Source organism: Muntiacus reevesi, chromosome 3 (assembly GCF_963930625.1).
Source record: "Muntiacus reevesi chromosome 3, mMunRee1.1, whole genome shotgun sequence".
Classification (NCBI taxonomy): Eukaryota; Metazoa; Chordata; class Mammalia; order Artiodactyla; family Cervidae; genus Muntiacus; species Muntiacus reevesi.
Window position 1 is genome coordinate 119,422,802 of NC_089251.1, and position 20,599 is coordinate 119,443,400.

Below are 20,599 nucleotides of genomic sequence, written 5' to 3' on the forward strand. Positions count from 1 at the left end.
TGAAATTGTAGAAGCATAAAAGTTGTTCCTTTTTGATATAACTTGCTTTTTATTTGTTGAGGTCTTAATAGGAGGTACAGATTTTATCAGTATGATTTCCCTTTGCATTGAAATCATGACTCTCCTGATTGCTTGCTTAGGTTCACAGCATTTTCAAAGCTCACATCTTTGAAGAATTTGGGGTTAGGAAGAAGATAAGGCAGTGATATAGGACAGTGAAAATGTTTTATATTAACAAACTTTATTTTCCTTTATTTAAAAAAAAAACAAACAGGACAAAAAGTCAGTAGAAAGCACTTGCCTTTGTTTTGCACGTCTAGTGGACAACTTTCAACATGAAGAGGTAAGCATTTAGTCTGTTGATATTCTCATGAAGTTGTTAAACTGCTAACTCAGAATGTAACAGTTTGGTTTTTTTTTTTTTGCCTTATGTTTCTGCAGAATTTACTCCAGCAGGTTGCTTCCAAAGATCTGCTAACAAATGTTCAACAACTATTGGTAGTAACTCCACCAATTTTAAGTTCTGGGATGTTTATAATGGTGGTTCGCATGTTTTCTCTGATGTGTTCCAATTGTCCAACTTTAGCAGTTCAACTTATGAAGCAAAGTAAGTGCTATTTTATTATTCTGTTTTAAACAAGAAAAATTGTATGTGTGTTTAACCTCTGTTGATAAATAGAGTCAACATAAGCAAGTAGAAATCACTAATATGTAGGCACTGGATAATAAAGGAAGAAAAACGTACTGTGTAACAAATCTGGGTGTGACAATATAATAATGCTTTCTACATACAGTTTTTATATTTATTTATTTTTTACATACAGTTTTTAAAGTATATAGTGTATTAAAACTTTACTGTTGGAGGGCTAAGGTCATTGCTTTCTATACAATATCAGTTAAGTAATGATGCTTCCTTGAGGTCACAAGAGTCAGACAAGACTTAGTGACTTAACAACAATGATGCTTCATTAGGAGAATTCTGAGTTTAAGTTACCAATAACTGCTTCTCTTCTGAGTCCTTTTGCCCACGTTAGATGTTCCAGCATTTTATGATTCCAGAACGCCTTCTCCCTCAAAATGTTGGAACTAACTTACACAGATGAATGGCTTTGATCTTTGCTGCTTTAACATTTCTAAGCCCTTCTCAACCTTCAGTTCAGTTCAGTTCAGTCGCTCAGTCATGTCCGACTCTTTGCGAACCCATGAATCGCAGCACACCAGGCCTCCCTGTCCATCACAAACTCCCGGAGTTTACTCAGACTCTTGGCCCATCGAGTCGGTGATGCCATCCAGCCATCTCATCCTCTGTCGTCCCCTTCTGCCCCCAATCCCTGCCAGCATCAGGGTCTTTTCCAATGAGTCAACTCTTCGCCTGAGGTGGCCAAAGTATTGGAGTTTCAGCTTCAGCATCAGTCCTTCAAATGAACACCCAGGACTGATTTCCTTTAGGATGGACTGGTTGGATCTCCTTGCAGTCCAAGGGACTCTCAAGAGTCTTCTCCAAGACCACAGTTCAAAAGCATCCATTTTTCAGCGCTCAGCTTTCTTCACAGTCCAACTCTCACATCCATACATGACCACTGGAAAAACCATAGCCTTGACCAGATGAACCTTTGTTGGCAAAGTAATGTCTCTACTTTTTAATGTGCTATCTAGGTTGGTCATAACTTTCTCAACCTTAACCATGTGCAAAATATTAACATTTTATCACCACTGCTATTACAGTTTTTAGTGGACTTCCCAGGTGGCTCAGTGGTAAAGAATCTGCTTGCCAGTGCAAGAGATGTGGTTCTATCCCTGGGTCAGGAAGATCCCCTGGAGTAGGAAATAGTAACCCACTCCAGTATTCTTGCCTATGAAATCCCATGGACAGAGGAAGCTGGTGGGCTGTACAGTCCATGATGTTGCAAAGAGTCGGACATAACTGAGTGACTGAGGCGCACATGTGTACACACCCACCCCTGTACACACCCCCCCCCCAAGACAGACAGACAGACACACACACACAAAGAGTCGGACATAACTGAGTGACTGAGGCGCACGTGTGTACACACCCACCTCTGTACACACACCCCCCCAAGACAGACAGACAGACAGACAGACAGACAGACAGACAGACAGACACACACACACAAGAGTCGGACATAACTGAGTGACTGAGGCGCACATGTGTACACACCCACCCCTGTACACACCCCCCCCAAGACACACACACACACACACTGCTATTGCAGTTGCCCATTACTGTCTTTACTTTAGATTTCACAAGTTAATGTCAGAAGACTGTGGGGTTCAGAGAACATCTGTATATTGTGATTATTGCTAGTAGAGCATTGATCACTTCTGTATGAAACTCTCATAATTGAATATCCATAATTTTGCTTTCTGAGAATTTTATCTTGGGAATCAGTGATGACATTCACTGACAAAGCAGTCTTTGTCCCTCTGCCTCAGGTAGATTATTAGTGGTATAATAGTACTTTTCTTGTGGGGGAGGGAGGATGGGAAACTCAGGTTTAAATTTAGTTACATTAGTTGTGAATTTTAGCACATGGCACAGTTCTTTGTAGAACAACAGTGCTGCTGAGCTGATGTATTGAAGAGATAAAGCATTTTGTCATTCCTAAACTTGGTATTCCAGAGAACACTGTTTTGCTTATGCCGTGAGCAAAGTCCTCTTTGCCCAGATAAGTTTGGGAAAGATTTAACTCCTTTTTTTTTTTTTTGAGTAGTCATAATGTAATTTCCTTATTAAAATTCCTAGAAGTCCCTTGAATTTTTATTTCCCGAAGTTTGCACACAGATTATCTCTTGTTACCATATGGCACAACGTTTTTCCTATATCCTGGTTTGGGAAATTGGTATCTAAGTTTTGTTTTTGATGTTCTGGAATTTTTTCCTTTAATATAATGAATATTGTTAACCTCGTTTGCCTATTTTAGGAAGTTTGCCACATATTCATCATATAGAAGCCACTAGACTTAACATTATCTTTCTCCCTCGGTAACACAAAGGAAACATGAACCTATCTTGTTCTTTCTGTTTTTTTTTGGTCAGTCTCTGATCTCTCTCTTTTTTTTTTAAGTTAGTATTACACCATTGCCATATATTCCTGTCTTAAGAAAGTTGGCAAAATGAATTTTTCAGAACTTTTAAAAGATTTAATCACTATTTGTGAAATTTCTATGAGGCAGAGATTTAACTATTCATAACCCCTGTGCTCAAATTGGGGCTTCCCTGGTGGCTCAGAAGGTAAAGCATCTGACTTCAATGTGGGAGACCCAGGTTCAGCCCCTGGGTCAGGAAGATGACCTGGAGAAAGAAATGGCAACGTAGTCCAGTACTCTTGCCTGGAAAATCCCATGGGCGGAGGAGCCTAGTAGGCTACAGTCTATGGGGTCACGAAAGAGTCGGACACGACAGAGCAGCTTCACTTTTTTTCTTTCTTTCTGCCCAAATTAATGATGAATGCTTTCCTTGACAGTAGAACATACTGATTACTGGCAGGACATTTCAGTGAAATATTTATACATGTTTTGTATATTCATATAGAACCATGTGCCACAACCAGCAGAGACAGCCTGTCTTTAGGTCCTGGTTATTAAAACCTTGGCAACTGGGAACTTCTTCCACTCACTGTGTCAATGCGTTAGACAAGTTTTCACCCCAGTTCTTCCATAAACTGAGATCTTCTGGGAGTGGAATTTTGTGGTAGAGGATATTTTCTTGATTTTTAAAGGTAGTTGGCCTGCTCACTGTCATTTAAGTAAAGGTTTTCCTGATGACAAAATGGCAAGATTCAGATGCTTTTAATCGCTATGTTTTATTCTATTGGTCACACATGATTTCAGTATATTATATTTGAATTGAAGAAAATAGACAGATATATGTGAATCAAGGATAAAATATGCTTAGTGCACTTGTTCTGCAAACTCTGTGCTCCTTAAGGAAAGTAATTCAAGATTCCTAAAGTCTCTGCAGTGAACTTGTGACTTAAGTCCTCAAAAAGAAATTGTTTAAATCTTGATAGTTTTTTTTAAGGTTTTAATTACAAGTTATTTTCACCTTATCTTGAGTGGTATGGCCGAATAGGAAAATACTTTTGTTTTTCCCCTTGGGAATGATTGCCTTTTAAATACGACAGTACAAGTAGTTTCATAGGCTTTGGCTTTTCATTGTTGGCTTTACAGACATTGCAGAAACGCTTCACTTTCTCCTGTGTGGTGCCTCCAATGGAAGTTGTCAGGAGCAGATTGATCTTGTTCCACGAAGTCCTCAAGAACTGTATGAGCTGACGTCTCTGATTTGGTAAAGATTGGGCCAATAGTTAATAATCACTGGAGGGCATTTTGCTTTAGAGACCTGGTATTTACTGACAGCTTAGAAAACTACTTATTAAAATAATTGCACCTTCTGTTTCCAGTGAACTTATGCCATGCTTACCAAAGGAAGGCATTTTTGCAGTTGATACTATGCTGAAGAAGGGCAATGCACAGAACACGGATGGGGCCATATGGCAGTGGCGGGACGACCGGGGCCTCTGGCACCCCTATAACAGGATAGACAGCCGGATCATTGAGGTAGTAGTGTCCTCGTACCGTTTAAATATGCCTTCTTTTGATGGAGCATGGGTGTAGGGCTGGCGTCGGGAGGGGGCATGTGGACGTAAATGTGCTTAGCGTGGAATTAACTCACGATTCTCTCATTTTGTCTCCTGAGAACAAGGTCCTCATTTCTGTTCAGGTCAGAAAACATGGTGTTCTAGTCCTGCTTCTTCTACTCACTACCTGATTGACTTGGAGCAAGTAATTTAAGTTCTTTGTTCCATGGTTTCCTCGTTTCTGAAAGGAAACGCGGGAGGAGTTAGGCTACATGTCTCTAAAAGTTCCTTCAGTCTCCTATCCAGAAGAAATCTCTCAAAAGCAAAGATTACATACAAATAGCTGCTTTTCAGTATTTTTTAAAAGAGTAAAAATATGGAAAGAATTTAAATATCTAGCTCTAGGTGAATAAGTAAATTGTGGTATATACCTAAGCTTATATGTAATACAGACCTTACTGGGATAAATTTTAATTACTTACAATGTGATATGCTGTAAATGAAAACAAAATTATGTGACTCATGGAAACTCAGCAAAAGAAAAAAATAATAGCAAAGGAGAGAAATATACCACAGTATTTACAGTGATTTTTCTGTGAAGGCTTTAAGTGTGATTTTATTCTTATTTCCATACTTCCATATTAAATTTGCATTGAAATATTTCAGAAATTTCTCAAATCAGGAAAATTTTACCCTTGTTTAGGAAGCATTGGTCACTGCTTTATTTGAGATGCCATGCATCATTTACTAATGTTTTCATATATAAGATACTCAAGTATTAATATATTTTCTAATTTCAGCCTGTGTAATTAGAATGTTTTAGGACATTCCACATAGACTTTTTTTCTTCAAGTTATCTTCCAATAGTTTCTTTCTAAAAATGAATGTTTGAAAAACTTTGGAACCACTGATTTATGTTATAAATCAGATTCTTATGACAATATCTAAACTCAGGACCAGCTGTTCTGAGAAAGTCAGAGATGACTAGTCTTCTGTAATTATTAGCCTTACTTTATAAGTTGGTTGTGGTCTCTAATGCTGAGCATTCTTCTTTTTAGCATTTTCCCAGTAATTGGATTTTCCCTGTTAGTTTACTTTCTTGTATTTTCTGAGAGTCCTGACTTCCATTCAATCAAGGAATTGTATAAAAATGTATATTTTATCACTTCTTTAGGCTGTCTAAAATCCACCAGTGTTAACTACATTGTCTCATTTGAGATACATTCTGTGTAATGCTTGCCACCCCTTGGGATTACTTTTTCTACTTCCAGTTGTGTCCCTTTCATTCTTAGGGCATCATTTAAATGTAAAAGTCTTTTTTGATGACCCAAAGATAATTTTGTAGGATCATTTTGTTTAAAGGAGGATCTTGATGGGCTGCTAGGAAACCATGATGTAAATATTATTTTAACTTAAGAATATGGTACCAAAAATTAAGGATAACTGATTTTTTTCTGTCAGCAATGTCTTCAAGCCCTTTTTAACACAAATAGTATCTTCTCCATGTCAGAGATCCTACATGACTGAATTTTACCTGTATTTGTCTCAGGGGACCTAATGGGTCTAGGAGTGTATATATGTATTTAATTAAAAATGGTTTGTTGGTTAAGTTTTGTCACATCCACACTATTAAAACTTCCACATTCTATTACTTACTCTCTGAAACCTGATGAAACAAATATGTAAGTTAGCATTTATGGAGGTCCCCAATGTGTCTTGAGTTAATAAATTTCTCCATGTTTATATTCAAGGTTTCTCTCTCTTTGCTCTCAGGCAGCCCATCAGGTCGGTGAGGATGAGATAAGCTTGTCCACTCTGGGACGAGTTTATACTATTGATTTTAATTCTATGCAGCAAATCAATGAGGACACGGGAACAGCACGTGCCATTCAGAGAAAACCTAACCCCTTAGCCAATACTAACACTAGTAAGTACCTTTTGAGGTAAAAGTAGTACCATGTTGTCTAGTGAGTAGTGTTTGCAGTAACATATAATTGTTTTATTGAGTGTTTTTATTAAATTGAGGTAGTTGCTTGGTAGTAAATAGGTTTTATTTTGTTTTATCATGTGCTTTAATCGATAAATGAGCCAACATAGCTTGACTGGTATCTTCCCCCACGATTTTCCTACTTTTGTGATTTGCAGGGTCCTGGACTCTAGTCAGAATTGTCCTGTGCTTTTTTCCCAACTTTTGGTTTTATTGAAATGTAATTGACATAGCAGTGTGTGAGTTTAAGATGTACAGCACAATGGTTTGACTCATACATCCTGAAATGATTACCATGTTAGTTGGTTAGCGTGAACATCCATCTTCTCATATAGATACAAATTAAAGAAAGAGAGAAAAAGATAATTTGGGTGGTAAGAAACTCTTAGCTTTCTCATAAAAATCAGCAGTGTTAATTATTTTTGTCATGTTGTACATCACATCCCTAGTATTTATTTATCTTGTAACCTTCTGACTGCCTTCACCCAGCCCCCCACCCCCACCCCCCAGTTATACTGTGTTGAGTTTGGTATAATGGACTTAAAACATTGTGTTAGTTCCCGTTACACAACATGGTGAATTCAGTACTTCATGCATTTCAAAATAACCACCACGATCAGTCTACTTATGATGTCACCAAAGGTATTACATGGTTATTGACTGTATTGACCATGTTGTACATTTCATACTTGTGACTCATTTATTCTTCAACTGGAAGTTTGTACCCCTTAATCTTCCTCACTTGTTTCTTTTTTCCCTCCAACCCATTTCCCCCATCTCCCCCAACTTAGCAACCACTAGTTAGCTCTCTTCAGCCCAGGCAGTTTTTAAAATCTGATCTTTTTTTTCCTATTCTACATTTAGAGCCAGTCACACCCCATCAGATCAGTTCTTTCTAGTTTTTTATTGTGTACTTTCACATCAAAATTCTCTTAATTCATGAGAATTTTTTTACCCTCAGGTTTCTATCATTTGTTCCTTTCTGCAGGGCTTTAGTTCTAGCCCAGAGTATAAGAGTCAGCATACTTTTAAGCTTTGCAGGCCACGCAGTTTGTATTCAGCGCTGCTCTTGTAGCCCCTACACAGCCATGCACAGTATGTAAACAAATGTAAGTGGTTGTGTTTCAGTAAAATTTATTTACAAAAATAAGTGGTGAGGTGGGTTAGGCCTTTGAATCATACGTTGTCAACCCCTGTTCTAGAGCTTTTCATCTGTTACCTTTTCCCTACACCTCACTCCCTTTAAGCCCAGTGACAGGTCATCTTTTTCCAGTTTCTTGCTGCATGTATACTGTGCTTAGCCACTTAGTCATGTCCGACTCTTTGCGATCCCATGGACTATAGCCCGCCAGGCTCCTCTGTCCATGAGGATTCTCCAGGCAAGAATACTGAAGTGGGTTGCCATGCTCCCCTCCAGGAATCGAACCCAGGTCTCCCACATTGCAGGTGGATTTTTTTTACTGCCTGAACCACCAGGGAAGCCCCAAAATACTGGAGTGGGTAGTCTATCCCTTCTCCAGGGAATCTTCCCAACAGAGGAATTGAACTTGGGTCTCCTGCATTGCAGGTGGATTCTTTACCAGCTGCGCTACTCCTGCATACTCAATGTTCATTTCTTCAACTCCATTTATTTCTTACCAGTAGTTTTAACTGGTTAGTATGCAAATGTCCCCAGTATTTTGTGGAACAGGTATTAGTACAGATAAGAGGTACAGTGTAGTGCTGCCTTGTGTTTTGCAGCTAGCTGTAATAGTCAATGGTTTTTAAATTTTTTTTAATTTTTAAATTTGTCTTAATGTTGTTTGGGGCATCTTTATAGACCCCAGTTGATTGCATTAGATAAGGTAATTTCCTTTATAGCATTGTACATCCACTTGAATTTTATGTTAGTTCGCTTTATTGTGTTTCTGAAGCCTTTAAGATTTTACATTTTTTATTCCAGGTGGATATTCAGAGTTAAAGAAGGATGATGCTCGAGCACAGCTTATGAAAGAGGATCCGGAACTGGCTAAGTCTTTTATTAAGACGCTATTTGGTGTTCTTTATGAAGTGTATAGTTCCTCAGCAGGACCTGCGGTCAGACATAAGTGCCTTAGAGCAATTCTTAGGATAATTTATTTCGCGGATGCCGAACTTCTAAAGGATGTCCTGAAAAACCATGCTGTTTCAAGGTGTGTTCATGAAAGTGGTAGAAATTTTACCACTTTAGAAACATTTTAGAAACCCAAGTCTCTGCAGTTAACTTCAGAAAATTTTAAAGACATATTATAGTATTAAATATGCACAAAGCAGTTAATTTGGAGTATCTTGAGCCCTTCGTTGTCTTTCTGTATTCACAGAGACCTTAAAAAAAAACAACAGATTAAATGTAAAAGTTGAGCATTTAATAAAAATTCTTATTTTAGTGGACAGGTTTCAAAACTAAAATATTTTACTCTCAAATTTAAAGTTGTATGGCCAGCAATAATTATCAAATTCAGGCAGATGTTTTATATACAAATGCTTTCTTTTTTAGTCATATTGCTTCCATGCTATCAAGCCAAGACTTGAAGATAGTAGTTGGAGCCCTTCAAATGGCGGAGATCTTAATGCAGAAGTTACCTGATATTTTTAGTGTTTACTTCAGAAGAGAAGGTAATTCTGTTCATGATATTTGATGGTTAATCTTTTAGTCTGAATATTATTTTAGTAGAATTATAATCTGTGGAACATAAATTGTTACTTTTATATAATTTACATGCTTCCAGCTTAAGTATGTATCATGCATCTTTTTTAAACCTTTTACTACAAATTGTATGAGATTCACTTGTTAATTGATGAACACTTACTAAGTTTCAGTGATTTGAGTTATTATGGCTTAGAAGCAATTGCTGACTTTGCTTTTTATGCTGGTAGCATACAGTTGCCCTAAAGATTCTTTGAAAAAGTCAGAGGTCACTTTCTCTCCCAAGGAATCCTGTTAATATATAAAGGATTATTTTTTACTTCATTGTGTAGATAATGAAATATTTTAAGACTTGGAATAATCTTCAGAATGCAATTTGTCTAGTCCTCTAATTTGAGGAATTTCAGTTTTGAAATCAGCCTTGGGGACATGGTATTTTAGCATTCTCTTCTTGAAAACCTGAAAGATGAAACTGTGTCACTCATTCAGGGTGTTTATCCTTTTTTAAACCTGCAAAGATAATAAAAGAAGTTCTTTCTCATCAACAGAAATCTGATTATGGGTCTTTTGGTCTATCAGGTTGCTTAGGTCCTGTGAGGATACAGAAAATGGTGTTCTCCTGGCATGTAATACTTTGTTTTCAATCCCATTTCTTTATGCTCATAATCACTTTTTCTTTCTTTTTTTTTTTTTTCTTTTTTTATTTTTTATAATCACCTTTTCTTATGCGGGATTCATTTCTCTTTACATCTTGAGAATAATAGACACACTAGTGTAATAATATTGAGTCAAATGGGAAGAAGTTCTCACTGTTTATTATTAGCTCTGTTCAAATAATAATGGGTTTTCAAAAAATCCAACACTACATGTTTATATGAAATAAAAGGCAAACCTCTCTCCATATCCCAGAGGTAAAAACTATGGTTAACAAACCAGATTTATGAACCTTTTCTGTGCTTACATGAACACTTGGTGTATATTCTTATTTTTAGCCTTAGGTTATCTTACATTTTTATTTTGTTTTAGGTATTTTATGTTTGTTGTCATTTGCTTTTAGTTACTTTATGATTTGAGAATCAGTATATGGGTATATATATGAGAATATGAAAATCAGTCTTTTTTCTCAGTGATTTTTTAAAAATCTTTTGATCCTATCAATCAGCTATGCCATCAGATTGAATTTCCCACCCCCAAGTATTTGTATAGCATATGCATAGTGAGGTATATGGAGATGTCTAGATTGGTTCTCCCCCTTTGTATGTGGCTTGCCTCTCGTTCTTTGAGGTTCCACTTAAAGATTACTTATTCCTAAATATCTTCCTTGCCTTCTGAATTGTTAGATCTCGCTATGGTATGCTCCAATAGCACTGTATTTCATTTCTCATAAGCAGTTCACTCTGTATTTTTAATTTCTTGTTAAATATATCTTTCTCATTAGTTACTAAGTGCCCTGAATACATTTTTCTTAGCCATGGCCATATTCTTAGTGCCTCACTTACAGTCTGGGCATATGACGGTTGCAAATAGTACTTGTGGAACGAATGCCTGAAGTTTGAATTCATTTTTGAATTCATTCAAAAATCTTTTTTTTTTTTTAATAATAAATAATCTGATGGAAAGCTGTGGACTCTTCCCCAGAAAAATGTGAATGTTTTGCACATGTGAATACACACCTTTGTATTCTGCCCACCCCCCCCCCCCCACAGTGTGCTTTCTCCCACAGTTGAATCCCAAATACAAATCTCTGCCTTAATGGGTTATTGTTCCGTCTCCTCATACACCTGCAGGGATGTGAAAATCTCCATCCTTCAATAGCTGGTGTTCTCTTTATTGACAGTAGTGTTATTGTGATCTTGTCTCCTTGTAGCATTTGAAGTTAATAATTGTAGGTCCTTTTCTCACCTTTTGGCAATCCAGCCACAGGTGCACTGAATTTTTGTAATTGTTTTTGATTTTTATAGTGGATACTTTAAATTTCTGGTAGGACTTTATGTGTGACCCCATTTAACATTTTGAGTGTATTGGAAGTGTGTGTTTAATCGCTAAGTCGTGTTTGACTCTTTGTGACCCCATGAACTGGAACATACCAGGCTTATGTTTCCTTCACTGTTTCCCAGAGTTTGCTCAGATTCATGTTACTGAGTTGGTAATGTTATCTAACCATCTCATCCTCAATATAAGTATATTTAAATTTGAATTTACTTCCTTCTGTTTTTTGGAGTCAGGTTGAAGACTCTGGCACCTCAGTGATTTTCCTGTTTTTGCGTACTTTTCATTCATTCCTTGTGAATCAGCATTAGCGTTTAGGGTTCTTGTAGTGGTGGGAGACGGTCCTGAGTAACACACATTCTGACCTTGTTCTGTGAAGGGGTGATGCATCAGGTCAAGCACCTAGCGGAGTCCGAGTCGTTGTTGACGAGCCCACCAAAGGCCTGTGCAAATGGGTCTGGGTCCTTGGGGTCCATGCCGTCGGTCAACAGTGGGACAGCCACGGCCGCCACCAATGCCTCGGCTGACCTGGGGTCCCCCAGCTTGCAGCACAGCAGAGACGATTCTCTAGACCTGAGCCCTCAAGGGTAAGTCAGAATTCTGCAGTGACTCTTGTGCTCTTTGCTTGAAACTCTGCCCTGGTCTCCGAGATACATACAGGGAAGTGAAGGGTATAGGGCACTACGGAGGGTGTACATTTTCCATTTTTCCATGTATGTTTTGTTAGGTATATAATGAAAACGGGAAGAAAATTGAACACTTACTGAAAACCTGCTGTATTGAGCCATGTTTAGAAACCACAGTAGAGACATGATATTTACATTGACCTACAAGGGCACTAAGGCTCAGAGAAGCTAAGTGACTGGCATAATGTCTTGAACTTACTATAATGATGAAGGATTTGAGCCTCATTTCTGATACCATAATCTTAACAAATATTTACTATACTGTGTTGCAGCATACATTACCAGCTTTGCGACATCTAGATACTGATATAGTGAAAAATATTAAAAATTGGAATTTTTAGATTATAAGAACCTGATTTCCCATCTGTCTTTTACTGGCATATTGGAACTTTTGCTCTTAATAAAGGCTAATGAGAATTCTAAGAAAATTCTCTGCTTGCACCTCTTTTTTGTTTTAATTCCTTTGTTGTACTATGCAGCTGAAAACATTACCGACCCTCGTGGTGGTTACCATTTTGTACTGAAACAAATCACACTCTTAAAAGTGTGTTTGTTCCTTTGATGGAAGTTGGAAAGTCAGTCTTGGTAAAGCATATACTTAGTAAGTGGGGTCCAAAGCGAAGCTCGGAATCCGAGCTGCTCTTGGTGCCCCTGGTGGCAGTTGTCCACCCTGATGTATGTGTGAGTTTTGAGAGTTCTGGGACTCCTGGCACAGTGTTAACTTAGGAAGCTGCTGGGTTTAAGTGGTACCATGTAATGGGCACAGTCCAGGGTTTTGGGACCTAGAGGATTCCAGGGACCCTCCACCACTCCCTGTTGTCTAGTTGAGTAGTCTTGCCATTTTCTCTCCCAGCCTTGCCCACATCTCTGTTTCCTTACCAGCCCAATTCCCTCCCCCAGCTGCTGTGGCAACCTGAGGTCATTGCGGGGTTTTCCTCTCTAGCACAGGAATGGTGCCTGCGCTGTAGCACAAGTGCTTAGTAAAATACGACTCAGCTCACAGAGATGCAGTGCTCCTGAGCTACTTTAAATTAAGGAACTAGACTTGGTTATAGGTTCTGACAGTCATGCTTCTAAGGAAAGAGAAATACTTTCAGAGAGAGACTTTCAGAGCTCTAAGTGATTCATTTCTCTTCTAATATGGTTTTAAATGAGAAGTTCATAAAAATTTGTAAATGGAGTTAAGTTTATTCTTTGAAAGTTCACTTGTCCTGATTGTCAAGTATATTGATCATGCTACTAAGTGTTTTCAGTAGACATGTCAGATGTTGGAAGACTTTAAATTTTTTTTTCAAAATTTTTCTTACTTGGATTATAATTTAACTGAACCATAACTTTTTCCATGTTTTCCATCTTACGCAGTTTTATCTTATGAATGATATTATAAACTATTTCTACACTTGTTAAATATAGTAAAAATAGTACACAAGGCCATATATGTTGTATTTCATATATTCTAATTCAAATAGGTTATTTACACTATCACTCTACTGCATTTGTTTACAGATAACTCTGAATTCTTTATAAAAGTATTTATAAATGCATTCGTTTTGGATATTATTATCATTGCACACCATGAAATTACTTTGGGTAATATTGGGAAGTATTTTGATAATGTTAACCTTAGTGTGCTGTGATTATTATTTTACTTACTGTCATTTAGATTAGAGAAGAAAAAAGGTATTCAGATTTAACATATTCTTTTTCTGATTTATGATTGCATGGTTCTTTCTTTGCATTGTATATCTGTTTTAATATACTTTATGTACTACATTTAACAATGGAGTTTAACAAGGCTTAATGAGATATTCTATTTGGTTTTCTTTTAGTAATTCAGTATAGTCAACGTATTTATATAGCTAGGTATTTTCTGAAGTAATCAATTTCTGTGTCTGTACACTTGGTAGAAGATTGGTGCAGAGTTGGCATTAAATAATCACTAAATGGAAAATACTGTTACGACAGTATTTTATAACACATTGTTTCTGCCATTTTGGTTTGCTTTTAAGTGAGTGATGATATTAGATCATGATAATTGCTAAACTTATCCCGTGTTTTCCCGTGTGATAGTCGATTAAGTGATGTTCTAAAGAGAAAACGACTGCCAAAACGAGGATCAAGAAGGCCAAAGTATTCACCTCCAAGAGATGATGACAAAGTAGACAATCAAGGTAATTTGTGATGAAACCATGGGGAGGTGAAGGGAAAGGAACTAGCAGCTAAAGACACATATTTTATTTTGGCTGACAACCTTGAATCATGCCTGAGTTTGCTAAATTCCCATGTTCTTAGTTCTTGTAGCTAATTAATCTGTTGAGTGGAAGTCTTAAAATTCTGTTGGTTTTCATCATTTACACTGAAATGATTTAATTACTGTTCTCTCCATAGCTAAAAGCCCCACAACTACTCAGTCACCTAAGTCTTCTTTCCTGGCAAGCTTGAATCCAAAAACGTGGGGAAGGTTAAGCGCACAGTCTAATAGCAACAACATTGAGCCAGCACGAACCGCAGGAGTTAGTGGTCTTGCCAGGGCCGCCTCAAAGGACACCATCTCCAATAATAGGTGAGGTGGGGGGATTCTGTGTTACTTCTGTTCCTAGATTAGGAAAAGCTTCACATAATTCTAGTCAGTGTACCTATTACATAGAGATTGAAACATGGACACAGGCCTTTAATTTTTGCTCAGAGATCACATAACTCCAGGATGGAGCAGATTCTCAGTTCTTGAACCCCATGTCTGACTTTTTCTCATATTTTAAAATTTCAACATGTCTAGTTGGGAGTTGTGTGTGTTCAAAACCAAGGAAATAGGTTTCCCTTTGAACTTGTTCCTTAGTTTTGTTCTGGAAGAGGGAAAACCGACATATTTTCCGAGCACACACATGCTCTTTTATGATAGCCCTCTTCTGCATTTCACAGTGGAACATAAGGATCTTAGAGCAGAGCCCTTTTTTGGAAATGTAAAACCGTCGGTTAAACCATTTCACACCAATTTATGGCTTTAAAAAAATTATTCCTTTAAAATCCCCAAGGTTGTTTTGTTTGACTCTGGGTGTAACATACCAACAGGGATTAGTTCCTCTGCAAATAAGACATTTTTAAAAAGCAAATTCCATTGGGAAAACAAGCTCATTTTGTTTGGTTGATTGCCTTAATTGGTGGATAGTTCTGAATTTCAGATAGTAGAAATAAGCAAATATATTTCTGAAGTTACTAGAATTTGTTATTTGAACAGTGAGGTCTCAGTTGTCATAGCTTATTATGCACCTACTAGGTACATGTTTCTCGTCTATAGGAACATAAGGGACAGTGCAGATATGTCTATACCTTAGAAAACAGTCTTGGAAAATTGCTTTCAGGTTAACACTTAGGAAACTGTTAGATTGTAGAGTCTGTAGATGTTAGAACTGGTTTTTTGTTTTTTTTTTTTTTTTGGCCTTCATGTAGTGACATGAATTTTAAGTATTAGCTGTGCATTTCTCTAGGTATATCTTTTAGCCCATTTTCAAACTGAAACTTAAGTGATTTAATGTGGAATCTGGATTTACTAGTCTATAAACATAGGCCAAAAAAGGATTTTCAGTGTAGCAGCTATCTGCCTTTGACCAGAAGTTATAATTGAAAAGTTTTCTATGTACACTGAGTCTTTAATATCTTTTTCCTTCTTGCAGAGAAAAAATTAAAGGTTGGATTAAAGAGCAGGCACATAAATTTGTAGAGCGTTACTTCAGTTCTGAGAACATGGATGGAAGCAACCCCGCACTGAATGTCCTTCAGAGACTTTGTGCTGCGACCGAACAACTCAACCTCCAGGTACCGCGGCCAGTGCCCCTGGCTGCTTCTCTGGGCTCTTCCGTCCAGCTTCTCCTTGCCTTGGTGACTGTAGATTTCCGTGGACTTGTTTGTCTTAGAGCAACTTTTCTAACCTGACCTGTATCTTTGGTGCTGACATTTCTTTAATTTGTCTCTTGATTTCTGTGCTTTCTTGTTTTATCATTAAGTGTGCTAGACATCTGGTGTTTGACTTTTCTTTCCCTCACCTCCTATATCTCTTAACAAATGGAGAGACTTCAAAAGTGTCCCTCAAGCACATCTCTCCTCTCAGTTGTCTTCAGGTACTAGCATTGAGAAGCCCCTCCTTCACTGCTCTTTACCTATGCCCTGAGAGTGCTCAGAGAGGGTAGAGGTGTCATAAACCTTTTGTGTTTCATCTGATTCTTTTTCCATTGTTGATGTACTTTGAGCTGTGTGAGTAGCACATGTTTTCCAAGAAATTGTCTTATTTCATTCAGACTTTAAATGTACTATAACGCCACACCTTAAACTCTTGTTCTCTCTTTTCATTTTGGTGTTATACCTCTGTTCCCTAATTTGCTTTCTCATCCTTTGTCTTTTTTTTCTCTTTAATACAACTACATTGGTTAAATGTGAAGTTTTGTTTTGTTTTGTTTTTTATGTCAGAATGAACACTGGTTTTCTGTCATGAAATAACATTTTGTGAATGTGTATGTTTGTAAGGTATTGTTTTTCAAGGTTCTACCAAGAATGTACCACCTGCCCCTGATTTCTTTTTTGAAGATGTTCAAGTATCGGGTTGCTTTGGTGGAAATATGAATTGTGTATTTATTAAGGACACTAGATCAGTGAATACTGTTTTCATCTCTTTCAGGTGGATGGTGGAGCTGAGTGCCTTGTAGAAATCCGTAGCATAGTCTCAGAGTCCGATGTTTCATCGTTTGAAATCCAACACAGTGGATTTGTGAAGCAGCTGTTGCTTTATTTGACATCTAAAAGTGAAAAGGACGCTGTGAGCAGAGAGATCAGATTAAAGAGATTCCTTCATGTATTTTTTTCTTCTCCGGTAAGTTACCTAGTAATCATGCGTGGGTGTCTTATTTTGAGAGTCATTTTTTTTTTTTTTTACTTAGGTGGATATTTTCATCCTAGGAGTAATTTCTAGTAGTTTTTGGTCAAGATATTGAGGTAAAGTTTTTTTTTGTTGTTTGTTTTTTTTGAGGTAAAGTTTTTAACTTGGATATTATACACATTTGGATTCCTTGGTCTTTTATACATTAGGTAAACAGTAACACAACAAAATGGTGAAGCAAGTGCGCTTACTGAAGCAAGTGCCTATGCTGTGATTGATGTATCTTGATTCTGTGTTTTTGTGTAAGACAGACCATTATCTGTTTGGGCCCCTCTGGTAGCTTGGGCTTCCCTAGTGTTTCAGACGGTAAAGAATCCACCTGTAATGTGGGAGACCTGGGTTCGATCCCGGGGTTGGGAAGATCCCCTGGAGAAGGAAAAGGCAACCCACTCTAGTTTTCTGGCCTGGAGAATTCCGGGGACTGTAGAGTCCATGGGGTCTCAAAGAGTCAGACATGACTGAGCGACTTTCACTTTCACTCCCTGGTAGCTCAGATGGTTGAGTCTGCCTGCAATGTGGAAGGACCCAGGTTCAATCCCTGGGTCAAGAAGATCCCCTGGAGAAGGATATGGCAACCCACTCCAGTATTCTTGTCCTGAAAAATCCCATGGATGGAGGAACCTGGCGGGCTACAGTCCATGGGGTCACAAAGTGTGGGAGATGTCTGAGCAACTAACGTGACTAACAGTTGTGAATGTATTTGATTCTCAATATCTGTTTTTAAGCGTATTGCAGTTTGCAGTATATTTTTTAATAGAAATGTGGTAGACATCATGTATCTATAGGCATAAGACAGAGTATATGGAAAGATTTCTGTTTTGTATATAAGACACAGAACTAACAATTTTCATTGAGGAGTGGTTGATCACCATTATAATGTGGATTATAAGACCAGAAGCCACAGAGCAGCTTTACTTTCTTCACTCTCAGTGAGTGAAAGTGAAAGAGTGACCTGGACACTGCTGACTTAACACCATTCTACTTGTTCATAACGGCTTAACAGAAGGCTATTCTCTGGATTGACTGTGTAATAGGGCTAAGGACAGCTCTCTTGTGTGTTAGTGAAACTGTCACCGTGTTTGGTCATTGTTCGCAGGCATTGCTTGCTTTATTTTAGCTTGTTCCACTGCCTAAAGCAAAATTGATAATTATTTGTGACTCAGTTGTATAGTTAATACTGGATATAGTTTTATACAGTGCTTAAAATTATGTACAGCCTGTAATCACTTATCGGAAATTCTTTGGGGCTGGATGGGTTTCATGAGTTCTGCCATACAGTATGTACACCACTTATTATCTGATAATCCCCAGTGGATTCTGAATAGTACTCTGTACACATTAAGTATTTTTGCAACAAAACATATGAATATTCCTACTAAATAAAGGTAAATAAAGACTTCAAATAGCCTTGTATCTGTCTGGGTCAGATTTTCCCACCAAATGAGTAGTGTTTTCAAGCCTTTTGGACTTAGGAATTGTGAATACGGGATTGTGTGCCTATTCAGAAAGTGTGTTTATTGAAATAATTTATTTGGAAGCATTGTTCCAGCTAACTCCGTCACAAAAAAATACAATAGAGTAAGTCTTTTGTAAAACTGCCTATTAAATATTCTTGTTGAGTGTTCCATTTCACGAGGCCTTACTTAACCTGTTGGTTTATTTATAACTTTAGCTTCCTGGAGAAGAGCCCATTGAACGAGTAGAACCAGTGGGTAATGCACCTTTGTTGGCATTAGTTCACAAAATGAACAACTGCCTCAGCCAGATGGAACAATTTCCAGTCAAAGTGCATGACTTTCCCAGTGGAAATGGGACAGGAGGCAGGTAAGGATCCTTGCCTAGGTGTGCCCTTGCCACTGGATTTTATACGTTTGTTGAGGTAAAGTGGCAAGAGGTCTGGTGACATCTTAGACTGCTCAAAGAACACTCATTATAAGGACTGAGGAGATTAAATATTCTAATGTGTGAATCAAATAACTTCTATTTCTAAAATTATACCCTATATCTTAAACATGATGTTTTGAAAATATGAAACCAACTTGTGTTGGCAAGTCACAATAGGCTTAGTTTTCCTTAAATTGATGTACTTTAATAATATAAAGCTTTTCTCCAAGAAGTTTGTAGTTACAGATAACAAAATGATTACATTCTGTGTAATAATTGTGATTTCATATGTGATCCAAGTGGTTATAATTTTGCGTTTTAATAGGTTTTAATGAATAAATGTTTATTTTTTCCCATAGTGTAGTAGCTTTACCAGGACTCAAATATCGAAAGAATCCATTAAATTCCTTGATGTGTTTTTACAGAATGTTACAAGCTTCCTGGAATATTATGGCTAACAGCCTGGAAAACTTTTAAAGAATTAGTTTGGTTTTAAAAAACATAGTCTGGTGTGTCTTAAAGATATTTAAAGTTTTGACTGAATTAAAACGGTATGCATTATTGAATAATGAAGTGATCAGTGTTGTCTAGGTTTTTTCCTGCTTTGAAACTTTATTGTATAGAGTGGTATTTAATTTTGATTATTAAACTGTCCTAGAAGATTTTTATGAAATAAAGGGGTACTTTCTAATACATACATGAGAAAACCATAATGTTTTTCATTTTTATCTGAATTTGTATAAAGTATGTATGTTTACATATGTATGTGTGAGTATAATGGAATATTCTTTCTGATACCTCTATTTGCATGCCTTATCAAACCTTGTAGATAGCTGCATTTTAAACTCCTCTGTATCTTACTCTTGCTAGACCTTTCCAGAAATGAGCAATTAAATATCATTACCAGGTCTAGACTGATGTAGCTGTTAAACTGCTTCACTCTAAAGACTGTAGCAAAGTAAAATGTAAAGGTTAGTTTTTAAAGTAATTTTGTAGCTGAAATCCTTGAAAGCAAAAAATGAGGGTTTATTGTTTGTTTTTAAATAAATAGGGCTTAGTAGGTAATGGCAAAATATTGCAGAAAAGAGCATGCTCAAATGGTTCAGGAATTTTTATCCTGGGGAAATAATTCATTCTCAGTGGTGAGGTATTTCTGCTCACATAGATTCTTGGTGGGACAGAGGTGAAATGTTGTGTGCATGTTCTCATGTGCATGTGTACACATCCTCTCTTATGATAAATAGTCTTTCCCGGTAACTTGGAATTGCTGGCTGTACTGTTTACGTAACTGGTTAGTGCTAGTTTGTGCCTCAGGAAAATGCAGAGTTTGGATTATCATGCTTTTATTTTAATTAATGTATGCTGATTTTGAAAATAATAGAATAACTTTTTTTCACAAATTATCTTGAGCTTCTCTCTCAACAGAGGATCACAGGCTTTAAAATTTTTCAACACACATCAGTTAAAATGCCAGTTACAGAGACATCCAGACTGTGCAAATGTGAAGCAGTGGAAGGGTGGACCTGTCAAGATTGACCCCCTGGCTTTGGTGCAGGCTATTGAGAGATACCTTGTAGTTAGAGGTACTTTCTATATATGTATATTGTGTGTTTACGTGTACATTTGGGATGATGAAATTAATGTTAAGGGATATATAAATTATCTCGCTGTTCATTACTGTGTCTGTCAAAACCTAGCATCAGGAATTTGTGTGCTTATTATTTATTTTATATGTAGTATATAGAAATGTTAAATTTTTTTAGGGGTTGACTGCTTACTTGGATGACTGGCTGGGTGATGGGTTGATTTATGCTGGTGTAATAGAAATGACATTTTGTACCTGACAGTTTTCTTAGCTCAT

At 37.2% G+C, this 20,599-nt stretch overlaps 1 protein-coding gene across 15 annotated transcripts in view; it reads left to right on the forward strand.

Annotated features, from left to right (window-relative positions):
* TRIP12 (thyroid hormone receptor interactor 12) overlaps positions 1 to 20,599 on the forward strand; it is a 149,143-nt gene that overhangs the window by 101,992 nt on the left and 26,552 nt on the right. For 4 of the 15 annotated variants that reach the window (XM_065930382.1, XM_065930381.1, XM_065930389.1 and 1 more), the window contains 14 exons: positions 275 to 343; positions 442 to 607; positions 4,191 to 4,308; positions 4,424 to 4,583; positions 6,374 to 6,527; positions 8,530 to 8,758; positions 9,103 to 9,221; positions 11,621 to 11,828; positions 13,998 to 14,098; positions 14,316 to 14,490; positions 15,599 to 15,740; positions 16,597 to 16,788; positions 18,527 to 18,678; positions 20,149 to 20,321. In XM_065930382.1, the coding sequence (XP_065786454.1) occupies positions 275 to 343; positions 442 to 607; positions 4,191 to 4,308; positions 4,424 to 4,583; positions 6,374 to 6,527; positions 8,530 to 8,758; positions 9,103 to 9,221; positions 11,621 to 11,828; positions 13,998 to 14,098; positions 14,316 to 14,490; positions 15,599 to 15,740; positions 16,597 to 16,788; positions 18,527 to 18,678; positions 20,149 to 20,321 (2,158 nt within the window). The remainder of the gene's footprint in view (positions 1 to 274; positions 344 to 441; positions 608 to 4,190; positions 4,309 to 4,423; positions 4,584 to 6,373; positions 6,528 to 8,529; positions 8,759 to 9,102; positions 9,222 to 11,620; positions 11,829 to 13,997; positions 14,099 to 14,315; positions 14,491 to 15,598; positions 15,741 to 16,596; positions 16,789 to 18,526; positions 18,679 to 20,148; positions 20,322 to 20,599) is intronic. The other 11 variants (XM_065930385.1, XM_065930391.1, XM_065930394.1 and 8 more) reach the window with 6 other exon arrangements.